This window comes from Trichosurus vulpecula, chromosome 4, assembly GCF_011100635.1.
Source record: "Trichosurus vulpecula isolate mTriVul1 chromosome 4, mTriVul1.pri, whole genome shotgun sequence".
Lineage (NCBI taxonomy): Eukaryota > Metazoa > Chordata > Mammalia > Diprotodontia > Phalangeridae > Trichosurus > Trichosurus vulpecula.
The window spans coordinates 182,813,991-182,831,286 of record NC_050576.1 but is presented as its reverse complement, the minus strand read 5'-3'; the positions used below and the strand labels follow the sequence as shown (position 1 = coordinate 182,831,286).

The 17,296-nt window shown below is 46.2% G+C and overlaps 1 protein-coding gene across 2 annotated transcripts; it reads left to right on the top strand.

Annotated features, from left to right (window-relative positions):
• Positions 1-319: 319 nt before the first annotated feature.
• Positions 320-16,977, top strand: FKBP10 (FKBP prolyl isomerase 10). Of its 2 annotated transcripts, XM_036756066.1 has the most exons (10): positions 320-863; positions 3,997-4,142; positions 4,572-4,761; positions 4,886-5,031; positions 5,564-5,753; positions 9,413-9,558; positions 10,443-10,635; positions 13,889-14,031; positions 14,388-14,551; positions 15,819-16,977. In XM_036756066.1, exons 1-10 carry the CDS (start codon positions 628-630, stop codon positions 16,002-16,004), a joined length of 1,740 nt encoding a protein of 579 aa, XP_036611961.1. In that variant the 5' UTR covers positions 320-627; the 3' UTR covers positions 16,005-16,977. The 2 variants fall into 2 exon arrangements, with proteins under 2 accessions (XP_036611961.1, XP_036611963.1); XM_036756068.1 differs by lacking the exons at positions 9,413-9,558; positions 10,443-10,635 and having other exon boundaries at positions 605-863; positions 15,819-16,235.
• Positions 16,978-17,296: the final 319 nt, after the last annotated feature.

Genomic DNA, 17,296 nt, shown 5'->3' with positions numbered 1-17,296 from the left:
TGATGCTCAGAGGACTTTACCCACTGTTAGACCCTCTTGGCTTCTGTGGGAAGCCCCGCCTGGGTTGGGGAAGTGATTGGAAGGTTAGCTCCAGAGAATCAACTGCAAGATCTGTAGTTCCTTTAAGTACCGGGACTCATCAAAAAGAGATCCCCACTCCTCCCCAACCCAATTTGGGGAAGGAAGGAGGGACCCGCTGGAAGAGCAAGCACTCATCCAGGCGCTAGGACCCAGTGGCAGCACTGGAAAAAGAAGCTGCAAGTTTTTCCTAAATAGTTGTTCCAACTTTTTCCTTTCCCCCAACCCCCTTCCTCCCCCCACTCCGGATGTTGCTCCCCCCCAACCCTACCACCTGGGGGGGTGGCAGGAGGGATGGAGAGGCTCCCTTAGGAGAGTTTGTGGTCTCTGCGATTCTTTCTCTGGCCTCTTCCCCAACTCCCCACCACCTCCTGAGCTCCCCCCGCAGCCAGCTCAGCTTCCCCAGCCCCCATTCCACGTAGACTGCTTTGGGGGAAGGGGGGGTGCACTGACAGGAAGAGGGGGAGCCAGCGCTGGGCGAAGGAGAAGCCGGAGGAGGAGGCGGAGAAGGCGCCTTGGTCTCTCTCAGCCAAACCAGCTCCAGGCACCATGTCCCCCTGGGGCTCCCTCAGCCGCATCCTCCCCCTATTCCCCATCCTGCTTCTGCTGCTGCAGGCTTCGGGAAGGGCCCTGGGCCGGGCCAGCCCGGGTGGGGGGCCCTTAGAAGATGTGGTCATTGAGAGGTACCACGTCCCCCGAGCCTGTCCTCGAGAGGTGCAGATGGGGGACTTCATCCGCTACCACTACAATGGCACCTTTGAGGATGGCAAGAAGTTTGATTCCAGGTAATGGGGTGGGAGGACCCCCAAACACAGCCCCTCCCTGACCCTAGAGATTCACCTTCTTTTACTCTTAAACATACTTGGTCTCCCACAAATCCTCTGTACCTAAAGATATCCTGTTCTCCAGCAATTGTCCCACTTCCCATGTGTTCTCCATTCTTTCTCCTCCCACTCCTCAGTTCATACACCCCATTCTCCCCAAAGTGCCTGAGATAGCAACACTCGAGGGCCAATTGCTTTTTTGCCTGTGATTTGCACGTTGTTTGAATGCTGAATATATTTTCTAAAGAAGTAAGGTGTGGGCACACGGGAATATACCCCATTGCATTTGCATACCAACAGTATATATGTGGGGGGGGTGGGGGGGAGGGTGAATATCAGTCTGGGACCTTTTTCAGACAGATTGCCCCCCATCTCACTTTGACACTAGCTCCCTTTCTTCCTCCCCACCCCCCACCAGTTTTGAGGGTCTTTGACGTCAGAAAGGCAGCTGGAATTTATCTGAGGGAAGGGTTTATTCAGAGCCTAAGAAAGAATTCTGTAAAGCAGAGACACAGGATAAGTGGAAAGAAGCGGTACGAAGCTGGGAGTGAGAGAAAAGATCAGAATGTCACCCATCAGAGACATCTCTCCAGAGTCCCCTGACAGACAGCTCTGTGCTGGACTCCTTCCCATCCCCTCCAAGGCCTTTCTCTCTGACTCCCTACCACCACTCTCCTCCTCCCTCAACTTCTTGCCATTTTAAAGGCTGTAACCTTGGCTGTCTATCTTATTGACTTGGGGATTTGGAATCCGACTTGTCTTCTCCAGGGAGGCCTGAGGTTAGGGGAGAGGGAGGAGACTGTGCTGATCTGAAGTTGGCTTCCAAAGATGATAGGGTATGTACCCAGGATTCTAGGTCTCCTCCTTGTTCCACTCTAACATAGTAGTTCCCTCAACAAATGCCTCCACTCTTGGGAAAATAACTGCTTTGTAAAACCACTAAGGTATCTTTGGAATCATCAGCTCAGATGCTATGGGGAGCTGTGGCAGAGGTGGCAGAGGGGGTGGACAGTGCTGGGTAAGAGAGCGATGACTAGGAATGTGTTCACATAAGGCAAAAACAGGTTTGTTTTATGGGGAGTGGAAATTATTGGTGTAAAGGATGTCTGGAGCAGCCCGTCTCCCAGAGACGCCTTCATGAAGAACCTCAAGATGAAACATGGAGATAGTAGCCACATGAGGAGAAAGTGTATGCCCCTGGATATTACTGCCCTGGAGCAAAGCCCTATTGGCATGAGATATAGCTCTGCTGGGCAGTCTTTTGAGTCAGCCATTACTCCAGATGGCACAAGAGCCCCTGGGAGAAAATCTTACTGCTACTTTCCAAACCAAGTAGGTAAAACCAGGCCTGGACCTCACTCCCAAGGCCCAAACCCAGAAAGATGGAAAGTCCCAGCTTGGGATTCAATCCCCAAATAAAAGGGATTCCCCATTTCTGAAACAGAGGCCCAATCCTGATGAGAAAAGGGTCATCAAGGACATGATAATTCAGCTGGGGAGGGGAAAACTTAGAAGGCATGTTTGCAGGAGTGTGCAAGCCTAGGAGACACTGTTTATGTGTATGTGTGTCTATAGATATGCCAGTCTAGGGCATAGACCTGTGTGTATATGCAAGCACAGGAGATCATGAGGAAAAAAAATAATAATGATAGCTAGCATTTATGAGGCAGCTAGGTGGCTCAGTGGTCAGAGTACCAGGCCTAGGGTCAGGAAGACTGAAGTTCAAATCTGGCCTCAGATGCTTACTAGCTGTGTGACCTTGGGCAAGTCACTTCACCCTGTTTGCCTCAGTTTCTTCATCTGTCAAGTGAGCTAGAGGAAGAAATGGCCTATCACTCCAGTGTCGTTGCCAAGAAAACCCCCAACTGGATCACAAGGAGTCATGAGCAACAAGCATTTACATGTTGATTTAAGATTTTCAAAGCCCTTTATAAGTTTTACCTCATTTGATTCTCACCACAGCCCTAGGAGATAGGCACTACCATTATCCCCATTGAACAGAAATAGAAACTGTGCAGATAGAAGCTAGCGAGGGTCACAAAGCCAGCAAGTGTCTGATACGGGATTTGGACTCAGGCCTTCCTCGACTCCAGGTCCAGAAGTCTGTGCCATATACATAGCTTCCTGGGGATCACATCTGTGGGTAGTACATGCCTATCGTTATATGCGTTTTTTAAGAGGCATGTCGTATAGGACATTGGCACATATACACATCTAGAAACATTTTGCATGTGCACGTGTGTAGATTATAACTTTGATGGCTCACATGTCTAGAGTGCTTTGCCTTCCCCCTAGGAGACAGGTAGTACAGGCGTGACTATTCCCATTTTACAGATGAGGAAACCAAGGCTCATTCAATGACTTGCTGGAGTTGATGCAGCTCATAAAAATGTTCAGTTCAGATTTGATTTTTTGCTGCTTTTCTCTTTTGGGATGTTAAGGTTATCAAGTGTCTTTCATGAGTCTGGCCTTTGTTTGCACAGGGCAGGTGAAGTGGGATCTTTTTTGTTTGGAGTGTTTCTCACCACTGAGATGATTGGGAGTCATTGATTTGTATATGATGTGGTGCTAGAGATTGAGGAACCTTCCTATACCCTGGATGGTGAGCCTCAAGCCCCCAGGGCCCTGAACACCATTTGTGTACTGGAAGGTTAGCATTTGACTTTTGGGGGTACACTCATGGAAAGAGTGATGAAACCCTGGGCAAGCCATTGACACAGCACCCCCTGCTTTGATAACCCAGATGTTGGTGCTCCTGTGGTAACTATGCACTGCTATGGATAGAATGGTTTGTGTTATTTGCTCTGTTTATATAATGTATGCTTATAATTTCTGTTTGTATTTGCTCTGAAGTTCAGGGGGCTGATCTTTTCCCCCTGAACTAAGTGAACGATATATATATATATGTTTAATTAAACTGAGATTGTTAACCCCTTAAAGTTGCTTTCCTTAGAAAAGCAGATCAAGGAACCTGTATTGGTGGCCCTTCCATGTGCTGGTGTTGTTGGCGTTACACAGCCACAGTAGCTGCAAGCAACATTGTTGTTACATGGTTCTGGGCCGCTTAGTCCTGTCTTCATCCCCTCTTCTGCAGCTATGATCGAGGCGTGACAGTAGCAGGAGTGGTGGGTGTGGGCCGGCTCATCACTGGCATGGATCGAGGGCTCATGGGGATGTGTGTCAATGAACGCCGACACCTTGTTGTGCCTCCCCACCTTGGCTACGGCAGCATCGGGGTTGGTGAGCAAGGGAAAGGGGGTGGTTGGGACACAGACGCATGAGAAATTGTAGGGGAGGCCTTGGCCAGAGGAAATGGTGGGGAGGCACAGCCACAAAATACTCGATGCTTAAAAGTTTACAAAATGGGTAGTCCAAGTATGATTACTATTAACATTTTACACATGGGGAAACTGAGTCTCAGAGAGGTTTAAGTGACTAACCCACAATCACACATCTAGGAAATGTTGGAACCTGGACTGTACCCAAGTTGAATTATGAGTCCAGTACTTCTTCCGCCCTATCACACAGTCTCTCTCATAGAGTGAAGGCTGTGTGGGGCAGTGGAAGGAAGCTAGGATGTTCCTGGGAAGGAAGACACCCCTTTGAAGGGAGGGATAGGACTTTCCCTTGATTGCCACCGTGGCTAATGGATTGACCTCCCCTCCTCAGCCGGGCTGATCCCTCCTGACTCCACACTGTACTTTGACGTCGTCCTGTTGGATGTATGGAACAAGGAAGACTCGGTGCAGGTGAACACCCTCCTTCGACCACCAAACTGTCCCCGCATGGTGCAGGACAGTGACTTTGTCCGCTACCACTACAATGGCACATTACTGGATGGAACAGCTTTTGACTCCAGGTAACGGGGTCCTGGGGAACCCTGGAAGGCAATGAGGAAGGTGCAGCCTGGGAGACGAGGGAACAGTGCAGGGAACCAGGAGCCTTCTCCTCACCCAATCCTTCCTCCATCTCATTTTCCATAGCTACAGCAGGAGTAGCACTTATGACACCTACGTGGGCTCTGGATGGCTCATCAAGGGCATGGACCAAGGGCTGCTGGGCATGTGTCCTGGAGAGAAAAGGAAGATCATCATACCCCCCTTCCTGGCATATGGAGAGAAAGGCTATGGTAACAACAGTGGGCTTAAGTGGGGGGAGGTGGATGGTCATTAGGAGGAAAGTGAAGGCACTGGGGTTAAGTGCCCAGGGTCACACAGCTGGTAAGTATGATGTGTCTGAGATTGGATTTGAAGTCAGGTCATCCTGATTCCAGGGCTGGTGCTGTATCCACTGTGCCACCTAGCTGCCCCTGCAGCTAGTTTTTGCAGAAATACAAATGATGTGCAAATGCTACCCACGCCCTGAGAGAGCAATGATGAACTCAGGACGCAGACTGAGATTGTTTAAACGTAGTCAATGCAGAATTTTGTTTTGGTTGACCACACACATTTGTTAAGAGTTTTTCTTTTTTTTTCCCCATCTGGTGGGGGCAGAGAGGAAGGAAAGGAGAGAAAATGTATATTGGTTAATTAAAATGTTTAATTTTTAAAAATCATACGCAGACTATTCACCCCCAAGCTTGGTAGCCCAGAGAAAACTTAAAGGACAGGGAAGCAGCCCTAGGGAGCTTGACCTTAGGCATTCCTTTCTTTACTCTCTAGGAACTGTGATCCCTCCTCAGGCTTCCCTCGTTTTCCATGTCCTTCTAATCGATGTCCACAATCCCAAGGACAGTGTCCAGCTAGAGACTCTGCTGCTGCCTCCAGGCTGTGGGCGGAAAGCTGTGGCAGGGGATTTCATGCGATACCATTATAATGGCTCCCTGATGGATGGCACCATTTTCGACTCCAGGTAAGAGATGGGATAGGCCTAGGGGAGAACGGCAAGCACTGAAGAAGTTGCTGAAACAAGTCAGTGGAAATAGGGAAGAGACTGGAGGAAGCCCTGGGGGAAAGAATCACAGAATCTTAGATTCAGAAAGGACCTCAGCAGCCATGCCCAACAAGTGGTCATCCATCCTCTGCTTAAAGACCTCCAATAAAAAGGAAACTGATAGATCCCAATTCTACTTTTCAGTATCTCTAATTGTTAAAAGGTTTTTCTTTATATTAAGTCTAAATCTGCCTTTTTGCAGCCCCAACTCATTTCCACTCCACTCCTCCCAGAGCCAAACAGAAGAGGAATTTATTTGGATTCAGTTCTTACTCAGTACTTACTACACTGGGCAGCTACGGGGTACAGCGGATAGAGTGCTAGGCCTGGAGTCAGGAAGACTCATCTTCCTGGGTTCAAATCTGGATATGTACTAGCTTTGTGACCCTGGGCAAGTCACTTAACCCTATTTGCCTCAGTGTCATCATCTATAAAATGAGTCAGAGGAGGAAATGCTCCAGTATCTTTGCCAAGAAAACCCCAAATGGGGTCACAAAGAGTCAGATGTAATTGAAAAAATGACCAAACAACACTTACTACTATGTGCTGGGTACTGTGCTAAGCCCTGGGGATACGACATAAATGAAGTGTTGTTTCTTCTCTCAAGATGCTTTCATACTATGAGAGTAGACAATGTAGATGTATACAAAATATATCCCAGAAGCCATCCCAGTTTAGGGTCGAAGGTAGACCCTTAGAAACTTGGGGAATATTGGGTGAACCTCCTGGCCAGCTGGTAGATCCTGTCCCCCAAGTCTAGCTAGTCAATTCCCCTCTGAATGGGACCAATAGTCAGGTTGTAGTCACAAAAGAAATATATGGCATTTGGGAGGGAAGACACCACAGGGAGCTGGGGGAAGATCAGAAAAGACTTCATGAAGAAGGTGGTGCTTGAGTTGAATGCTGAAGGAAATTGGGGATTCTTAGATTCAGAAGAGACATAGGAGTGCATCCTCAGAATGGAGCAAAGCCTATGCAAAGGTAAAGAGTTGGGAGATAGAATGTCATATGTGAAGAACAGCAGAAAGTCCAGTGAAAATCAAAGGGAGTAATAGATATGAAGACTGGAAAGGTAGGTCGGAGCCAAATTGTGCAGGGTTTTAAATGTCAAATAGGGAAGTTGGTAGGAACTGCTGGGAATAAGGAACCACTGGAGTTTGTTAAGTAGGAGAGTGGTCAGAACCGTACTTCAACAAAATCATGTAGGCAGCTTATGTGGAGGATGGTCTGGAGTGAGAAGAGGCTTGAGGCTACTGAAGTAGTCCAAGCAAGAAGTGATGAGGCCCTGAACTTGGATGGTAAGGGTTAAGGAACACCAAGGAGGCTTTGGAGACTGGAAAACACCAGGGGAAGAAGAACTAGGGAGAGACCAGGGGAGGAAAGAGAGTTTGTGAAGCCATTGTCATCCCTAGTGAAATGCATCAAGTGCACCTCCGATGTCATAATCAGTCAATCTACAAATCATTCTAGTGCCCACTATGACGATACTCAAACTCTTTTCACTCATGTTTTTGGATGTGAGGTATCAAGGGACACTGAACTTTTCAGATGATGACAAAACAGGAGAGTGGAAGGCTTGCACATGGGCCATGTCCCTTCAACAGAAGCAGCCTTTTGTTGAGTTCTTTTCAGGTTTAAGGTCAGACATTTCAAGGTTCATGTATACATGTCATAGGCAATCTTTATTTTTACAAATACTGTAGTTACAACAGGGGAGAAACAACACAGTGCAGTAGATTGAGAACTGGCTTCGGAACCATGAAGGACTGAGTTCATGTCCCCCTTCTAACACATATTGTCTGTGTGACTGTGGGCAAGTCATGTAACCTCTTAATGCTCTGGGTGGCTCCCTAAGAACCTAAGTTGCAGAGAATCTACGGTGGTAGAAAGAGCTCCTTGCCAGGAGTATTCTCCACCAAAAAAGGTTTCTATCCTTGTATTAATATATATTAGTATGATATATTATAGTAATATAAAATATATAACCTGGGTAAGTAAAATTTATGCTAAATAAAATTATTATATATTTTCTTTTTATTTTATTTTATATATTTTCTTTTATCTGCAATAACATTCAAAATTTCATAGCATACCTAGCAAAACTTATACCACTCTGGTGTGTCTTCACCACCCACCTTTTGAGAACCATATGTTGGGCACTATGGGATTAAAAGCCAAAAATTGAATAGTCTCTTCTTTGTAAGAACTTACAATCTATTCAGAGAAACAACAAATACATGCAAATTTAAATACAAAATATATACAAAAATACAAGATCTTTGATGGGGGGAGAAAGTACTTGTAGCTAGGAAGGTCAGGAAAGGCCTCATCTAGGAGATAACCATTAAACTAAGCTGTGAAGGGAGACAGATTTTCTGTGAGGCAGAAATGAGGAGAAAGTGCATTCCAGTCATAGGGTTCCACTAACATAAGAGCATGGTGGTGGGAGATAGAATATCATGTATAAGGAAGAGCAAACAGGCCGATTTATCTATACTGTGGTGTATGTGAAGGATGATAATAAGCCTTACATCTAGACAGGTAGTCTGGTCACTGTGAGGTGATGGGCTCAAGATCTCAAATGAGACATACATTTTTGGGTATGGCCAATGAGGGCATTTGTTTTTCCTGACTGCATAATTGTTACAAAGATTTGGTCTTCCTTCCCTCCCTCTTTTCTTCTCTCCATCCCTTGTCCCTTTCTTCTCTCCTCCTTCCCTTCCTTCCTTCTTCCCTTCCTTCTTTCCCTCCTTTTTTCTTTTCCTCTCTCCTTCCCTCATTCCCTCTTTCCTCCCTTCTCCTTCCTTTTTTCCTTCTCTCCTTCCTTCCCTTTTTCTTCCCTTCTTTACTTCCCTCCCTCCTCCCTTCTCTTTCCTTCTTCCCTTCTTTCCCTCCTTTCTCCCCTCCCTCCTTCTTTCCTTCCTTCCCTCCTTCATCCTTTTTCCCTCCTTCCTTCCTTCCCACCCTTCTTCCTTCTTTCCTTCCCTTCTTCCTTACTCCTTTCCCTCCTTCCATTCTTTCTTCCTTTCCTTTTTTCCTTTTTCCTTTACTCCGATTTTTTAGGAGAGAGAAGAAGAGAGAGACAATAAGCGTTTGCTGATTTTTTTAAAAACAAAATAAAAGTTACACTTTTTTAAGAAGAAAGAAAAGGAGGTTGGAGCCAGATAAGTGAGAGGTTTTGAAGCTAAACAGGGCAGTCTGTATTTTATTCCAGAAGCAAGACAGGACCCCTGCAGGCTCTTGAATAGGATTGTGAAATGGTCAGAACTGTGCTTCAGGAATATAGATTTGACAGCTGGGTGGAGGATGAGAGACTGAAGGCAGGGGGACCAAACAGAAGACTACTGCGGTCCAGCTGAGCAGCCTTGAGGACCTGCACTGGGGAAGAAGCCAGGTGACTAGAGGGAGAGACGAGATCAGATGTAGAACTGACTGGGCTGCAGTCTAGTTATCAAGGACAAGGAGGGGGCCCATCTAGTCCATGAGGCTGATTGGTCACGGTGTTTAGAGGGCATGGAAGAGTCTCTTTGCCCCTACTTGACAACACAACCCCATTTCTCCCCTACTTTATATTGCAGCTACTCCAGAAACCACACATATAATACTTACATAGGGCAGGGTTACATCATCCCAGGCATGGACCAGGGTCTGCAGGGAGTATGCATCGGAGAGCTCCGACGAATCACTATCCCTCCACACCTCGCCTATGGAGAAAATGGAGCTGGTAGGATTTTCTCCTTTACCTATCCCCCAACTCCATTACAAACCCTAGTCTCAATCCTTCCCTTACCTTTATCTCCCAGTTACAATGGGGACAGCTTTTCTCAAACCATTAATACACCCCCCTGATACTAGGCAATGGCCAGGGACTTGAGGTCAATCCTGGCCCTTCACGCCTTCCACAAATACAAATTGAGTGGTCCAACAGGTTCTCAGGAGCGTGATTCAAAAATATAATTTTTTTTAAAATGTGATCACTGTCTGCTGGAGAAGTCCAATGCCTACTTCCATTTTTTCCCATAAGGAGGGCAAAGTGATCTCAAAGACTATGGGATGTCGGTTTCCCATCTTATCACTAGCCCTGGATCATAGGGAGGGAGTGTGGAGACAGCAGAGAGAAGGAAGGAGCCATGGAGGTCTCAAGATTCATCCTGGCTCTGCCATTTACTACCTGGGTGACTTTGGGCAAGGGGAGGGGAACAAGCATTTATTAAGGGCCTACTACCATGTGCCAGACTCCGTGCTGAGCACTTTACAAATATCTCATTAGATCCTCCACAACGACACTGGGAGGTAGGTGCTATTATGATCCCCATGCTATAGTTGAGGAAACTGAGACACGCAAAGGTTAAATGACTTGCCCAGAGTCTGTCTGAACTGAGATTTGAACCCAGGTCTTCCTTACTCTAGGCCCAGTGCTCTACCCACTGTGCCAGCTAGCTAATTGCCTCTAACCTATGGCAGATTAGGAAATCCCTTAGCTTCCCTAGGCCTCTGTTTCCTCACCTGTAAAATGGCAGCGAGGGGGTGGATTAGATTGGCCTTGAAGTTTCTGTTTAGCTCTGTGTCTATACTCATGCAATGGTGTGTTGCCATCCTGGGCTCCAGGAGAAAAGATCCCTGGCTCAGCAGTGCTGATTTTTGATGTCCACGTCATCGACTTCCACAACCCATCGGACACGGTGCAGACTCAGACGCTCTCCAGGCCCAGCGAAGGCTGCAATGAGACTTCTAGGCTGGGGGATTTTGTACGCTATCACTATAACTGCTCCTTGTTGGATGGCACCAAGCTCTTCTCTTCGTGAGTACTGGGCAGGGGAGAGTTGTTCATTCACTCCTTCAAGGAGCGCTCATGAAGCACCTGCCACATACCAGGTGCCATGCACAGGTGCTGGGGACACAAAGACCAAGTGCAAAACAGCCTCTGTCTTTACAGGAGTTAATCTTCTACTGGCAAAGAAATGGAGTACAGGAGAATCCCCCCACCCCTCAACACACACACACCACCACACACCAGGCTGCAATTATTCTTTATGGTGGTCAAAGAGAGAAAAAAAACAGAAATCAAACCAAACCATCTCTGATGATCCAGGGGGCTGGTTATTTGGTTTCTAGACAATCTAAAGCAGAGATCCAGGATCCACGGATAGATTTCAGAGAGTCCATGAATTTGTTTTTTTTTAATTTTTTATTTTGATCACGGTATTTCAGTATAATTAGTTTCCTTGGTAATCCTATTTTTAGGCACTTAAAAACTATTGTGAGAAGGTGCCATGGGCTCCATCAGACTGGCAAATGAGTCCAGGACACATAAAACGGTCAAGAACTCTCCTTTAGGGTTTCATTTCTTCTGCCTGATTCCCACATGCTAGTTTCTCATTCCTAAGTATTTCCCATCCAAAGGGGAGAGGGAGGGAGGAACAAGTATTTATTAGTAAGTGTCTATTATGTGCCAGGAGGGCAGCTAGGTGGCGAAGTAAATAGAGTGCTGGGCCTGGGGTCAAGAAGACTCATATTCCTGAGTTCAAGTCTGACCTCAGACGCTTACTAGCTGTGTGAACCTGAGCAAGTCACTTAACCCAGTTTGCCTCAGTTTCCCCATCTGTAAAATGATCTGGAGAAGGAAATGGCAAACCACTCCAGTATCTTTCCCAAGAAAACTTCAAATAGGGTCCTAAAGAGTTAGACACAACTGAAAAATGACTTAACCACAACAAAACACATGCTTTACGACTATTATCTCATTTGATCTCCACGACAGCTTTGGGGGGTAGGGCCTATTAAGATCCCCATTTTACAGTTGAGGAGGCAGAAAGAAATCAAGTGACTTGCCCAGGGTCACACCTCTAGTAAGTGTCTGAAGCTGGATTTGAACTCAGGTCTTCTGACTCCAGGCCCAGCTCTCTACCCACTACTGCACCTAACTGCCTCACACCACCTATTTATCCAGCTCAAAGAAAAGGGAGACAGCAAAATAAAAGGAAACAGAAGCTGTCGCTTAATTTGAGGAAAAGAGAAAGGGAAATTAGTTGCTGGAAGTCTCACTTTTTTTTAAACCATGTGTGAGTGGGCATTAATAATAGTCACGAAACTATGCATCTTTATCATTTATTTGACCTTCGCCCCAGCAAAGCCTCTTTATAGCCGTACTAGGAGCTGAGGCTCAGTGCCGCGCTGTATCCTGACAACATCGGGATGCCCAGAGCAGAAGTATTATTCCCATTTTATGACTGAACACATTCGAGATCATACTGAGTCAGGAAGACTCGGGTTCAAATCCAGCCTCAGATACTTGTGTGATCCTGGGCAAGTCTCTTCATCTCTTATCTACCTCAGTTTACTCAACTGTAAAATAGGGATCATAATAGCACCTACCTTATAGGGTGGTGTGAGAATCAAAGATGCTATTTGTTAAGTGCTTAGCATAGCGCCTGGCACATAGTAGGGGTTTTAATTAATGCTTGTTTCCTTCCCTTCTGTTCCCCATTTGGCAGAGGTAGAACTACAGCCCAGGTCCTCTGACTCCTAAGCCAGGGTTCTTTACACTACACCATGCCATGCCAAGTTGGGGATGGTGGACTGGGAGGTATCTTCTACATTTCCTAAGGGACAACAGAGTTGATGTTAGGGGAATTAATGGGGACTAAGAAGAGGAGGTATTTAGAGGCGATTAGGTGGCTAGAGTGCAGGGCTTCAACTCAGGAAGAACTCAGTACAAGTCTTGCTTCAGATACTTACTAGGTGTGTGACCTTAGACAAGTCCCTTAAACTTTTTTTCTGTTTTGTAGGCGATCAGGGTTAGGTGACTTGCCCAGGGTCACACAACTAGTAAGTATCTAAAGCTGGATTTGAATTCTGGTCCTCCTGACCCCAGGGCCGGTGCTACCACCAGATCCCTTAAGCTTTCAGTGCCCCAGATTCTCCCTCTTTAAAATAGGGATAATAACAGGGTTTACCTCACTGGGTAGTTGTGACAATCAAATGAGATGATATATGTAAAGCATTTTGCAAACCTTAAAGTGCTATTTAAATGCTAAGTTATTTGTGTGCATTTTGATTAATAATTCTAGCATTTATACAGGGTGTCCCTTAAGTCTGGACACATAGGAAAATGAAATTTTCAACAACATTTTATGTAATTGGAATATTAACAGACCTCAGTTGCCTTGACTTCTTTTTCTGGGGCATGCTAAAAGGGAAGGTGTACTCAACGGAAACCACAGATGCAACACACTTGATTGAACATATAAAGAGTGAATGTGTTAAAATTGACGGCAATGTGGAGTTATTGCATCGAGTTCACGTGAATCTTGCAAGGCGCATCAACCTTTGCATCGCAAATGATGGAAATCATATTGAAGATGTTACTTGTTAATATTCCAATTAAATAAAATGTTGTTGAAAATTTCATTCATTTCATTTCTTGAAAATATGCATTTCTGCCTGCGTGTCCAGACTGTAGGAACACCCTGTATTGCACTTTAAAGTCTGCAAAATGCTTTACTTATATTATTTCATTTTATTCTCACAAACACCCAGTGAAATAGACACTATTATCATTCCTACTTTAGAGATGGGCAGTTAGGTGGCATGGTGGATAGAGTGCTGGGCCTGCAATCGGGAGGAGCTGAGTTCAAACCCAGCTTCAGAAACTTCCTAGCTGTGTGACCCCAGGCGAGTCACTTAACCCTGTTTGCTTCATTTTCGGCATTTGTAAAATGAACTAGATAAGGAAATGGCAAACCACTCCAATATCTTTGCCAAGAAAACCTCGAATGGGCTTATGAAGAGTAGGACATGAAAAAAAACAAAAAATTTTAAAAAAAGAGTAGGACATGACTGAACAATTTTAAAGACGGAGAATCTGAAACTGAGAGGGATTAAATGATTTGCCCACTTGAACTCAGGTCTCATAGACTCCAAGCTCAGTGCTGTGTCCACTATGCTTCTTAGCTGTTTCCAGTAGCCTCCAGAGCATTGTAAATGAAGGAGGAGGGGGAAACATAAGCCCAGGGCTACTCCTCTAGATCCACATACTCATTCTCTTCTTCCAGCCATGACTACGGAGAGCCCCAGGAAGCCACTCTGGGGGCCAACAAGGTGATTGAAGGACTGAACACTGGCCTTCAAGGCATGTGCGTGGGAGAAAGAAGACAGCTGATCATTCCTCCCCACCTGGGACACGGAGAGAATGGAGGTGAGGGGGCAAATGGGAGATGAGGTCATATGCTCTCCAATCCTGCTGCCTTTGTCCCAACTGGAGAAAGTGGATGCTGGGTGAAAGGGGGGCAGGGAAGGAGGGTAAAGGGAAGCATGTAGAGCTTCTATTTCCAGTCAGGGGATTTAGGAAGCCTTGGGAATGAAGCACTGGCTGACTTTTCTAATTCTTCTACAGATCTGCCCCTTTAAGTTCTAACAAGCCCATCGTGGCCCCTGTGGCTCAGGCACTACTCCCTACCCCTTCATCCATCACTTTTTCAAACACAGGAAATGGGGGATAGTGAGGGCATGTTGGCAGGACCTCCAATAAAGCCTCATTTCTGTTTCTCCAAGCCCGAGGTGTCCCAGGCAGTGCTGTGCTACTATTTGAGGTAGAGCTGGTGTCCCGAGAAGAGGGGCTGCCTGAGGGCTATTTGTTCGTGTGGCACGGGGACCCCCCTGCTAACCTGTATGAAGATATGGACCTCAACAAGGATGGAGAAATCCCGCCTGAGGAGGTAGGCAGAAGAGCCCTAGCACTTAGAAAACCACTACTCAATTCAGGAGTGCCATTTTAGGCCCTTTCTATCCATTTATTCAAGAAATATTTATTAAGCACCTACTATGTGCCAGGCACTGTGCTGGGAATTCAGAGCCAAAAATTATATGGTCCTTGTCCCCAAGGAGCTTACATTATGTTAGGAGTAAATAACATCTACGCAGACAAGTAAATACCAAGTACAGTTATCCCTTCCACATTACAACCTTCCCCATTGTGGTTTCAATATATTGCAGATTGGCATAAGAAATTAAATGGGAGGGCAGCTAGGTGGCACAGTTAGTAGAGCACCAGCCCTGGAGTCAGGAGGACCTGAGTTGAAATCTGATCTCAGACACTTGACACACTACTATGTGACCTTGGGCAAGTCACTTAACCCCAGTTGCCCTGCCTTCCCCCCTCAAAAAGAAAAGAAATTAAATGGCAATTTGGGGGGAGTTTTGCAGAAGCCACAGATGCCACATGAAGGCTACCAGACACAGAAAAAGTTTAGAAACTTAGAAACGCATAAAATATATGTATAATATTATATGATATCAACACATTTAATCTTTTAATACCATAATAATTCAGACTTTTCTGGTACGAAGGGAGGGCCAAAAAACTTTATGCAGATTTTCCAGATCATGGTGTGGAAGGGATAACTGTAATTTGGAGGAGAGGGCACTAGCAACTAGAGGTTGGGAAGGGATTAGGAGAGACCTCTGTGGGAGACAGTACTTAAACCAATCCTTCAAGGAAGCTAAAGATTCTAAGAGGCATTCTGGGAGAAGAGAGGGTATTTCAAGTATGGGGGACAGTCACCTGTACAAAGGCTATAAAGCCAGGAGGTAGGATATCAAGTATCCCCGGTGGTCAAAGTGAACTCAAATATTAACCAGTTCTTGCCCCGCCTCAAATCCGTTCAGGCTCCTCCTCATCCCATCGCCAGTGCCACTGCTTTCCATGTCCTTGACCCTCGTCCTCTAGACTTTTCTCCTCACCATCCCCTCCTTGGGGGGTCACCATCACTCCTACTCTTTTCTGGGCTCACTGTTACTCTAACAGGTCTAGCTCCCTTCCCCGGTTACTACGGAGTTAGGTTGGGCTGATCCAACCCTTCCAAAACAAGGATGACCTCTACCTACGTGTATCCTTCCCAATCCTCCCTCCTGTGGCCCTGCTTGACCCCTTGGGCTTTGGCTTTTGCTTTACCTACCATCCTGTTGATTCTCTTTCCCTCCCAGTTCTCCACCTTCATCAAGACCCAGGTAGCAGAAGGAAAAGGGAAACTGATGCCTGGGCAGGACCCCGAGAAAACCATCGGTGACATGTTCCAGAACCAGGACCGAAATCAAGATGGCAAGATCACTATGGAGGAACTCAAATTGAAGTCAGATGAAGACAAGGAGAGAGTTCATGAAGAGCTCTGAGGGACAAGAGGATTAGGAGGCCCGGCCTAGAATGCAAAATCCACAGCTGGCAGTGGGACAGACCTCTGATACTAACCCCTCTTCTCTCTGCCGAGAAGCTTTGGGTTCATCTGCCAAGCTGTCTTAAGGTGCTAGCTGCTGCCTGGCCTTCCAGCCACCAACAGATTTAAATCCAAGGTGCAGGCCTGCATTTTATTCCTTCCTTTAGCCTCCCCTTAGTTAAACTTTTTAAGAATGAGAACTACTAGGAAGCAGTTTGGGGGGGGGGGGCGCGGGGGGGAGGGTATTTGGGTTTCCGTCCTTTGGCAAAGGTGGAGTAGGCTCAGCAGATACTTCCCTATCCCGTCATACGCACCTCACCAATACCAGATAAATGGGGATTTTAGGGTGTCGGCTCACCTCTTTTAGATCCTCCAAACCTCTTCTTGACTTGCTTCCATCCTTCAATTGTCTACTTAAACTCCTTGCCTATATCTCTGGCTACCCAGGAGCAAAAGCAGAAAGCAATGGGGAGACTCCTGATCCTTGAGGAAACTGACCTGGTCTGGCCTTCCGCTGAAAAAAGAGAGCTGCTTCACGGGGAGGGGACAGTTGCAGGAAGGCTATCCTACCTCACCTACTTCTGTACCATCCCCTCAGCCTGGGGCTCAGGGGGCTAAGATGGCCCCAATCTGCCCATGCTGCAGGACAGGGTTGGGTTCCATGTGGATTTGGTTCAGCTACCTTTGTGTGTCTTACTCCCAAGGTCCTAGAATGTAGCTTTTTTTTTTAAAGGAGGAAGGGAGAAAAAAAAGAATGAAAAGGATAAGAGGGCAGAGCAAGAAAAACTATTTGGATGAGTGTTGTAACTGTAAAAAAAAAAATTGTTCTTGAGAAATCTAAAATATGCGGTCATCTGGGGTGAGGGTTGTAGAGGGTGAAGTCAAAAGCCAGTTGTATTTTTTCTTTACATCAAATAAAAATTTAAACCCAGGGTCCCTGGACATGGTGATTCAGGAGAAATGTGGGCCGGGGTGGAGGATAAAAGGAAATGAAACCTTTCCCTCCATTCCCATTCTATCCAAGACAGTGTGTTTCATCCTCCTTCTTCCCATTCTGTGGGATTTCCTGCTTCACCCAGGACTGGCTGGAAAATTTCTCACACCCAAGGGTTCTTGAAGTTCTGAGCCAGAGTCTAGAACTCAGATTTCACAAGTAAAGGGGGTTAAGAGGTCCAGTGAAAACAGTCATTTTATCTATCAATAGATACCTACTTAGATCAATCGATTTGTAAATAGATATCTGGTAGCTAT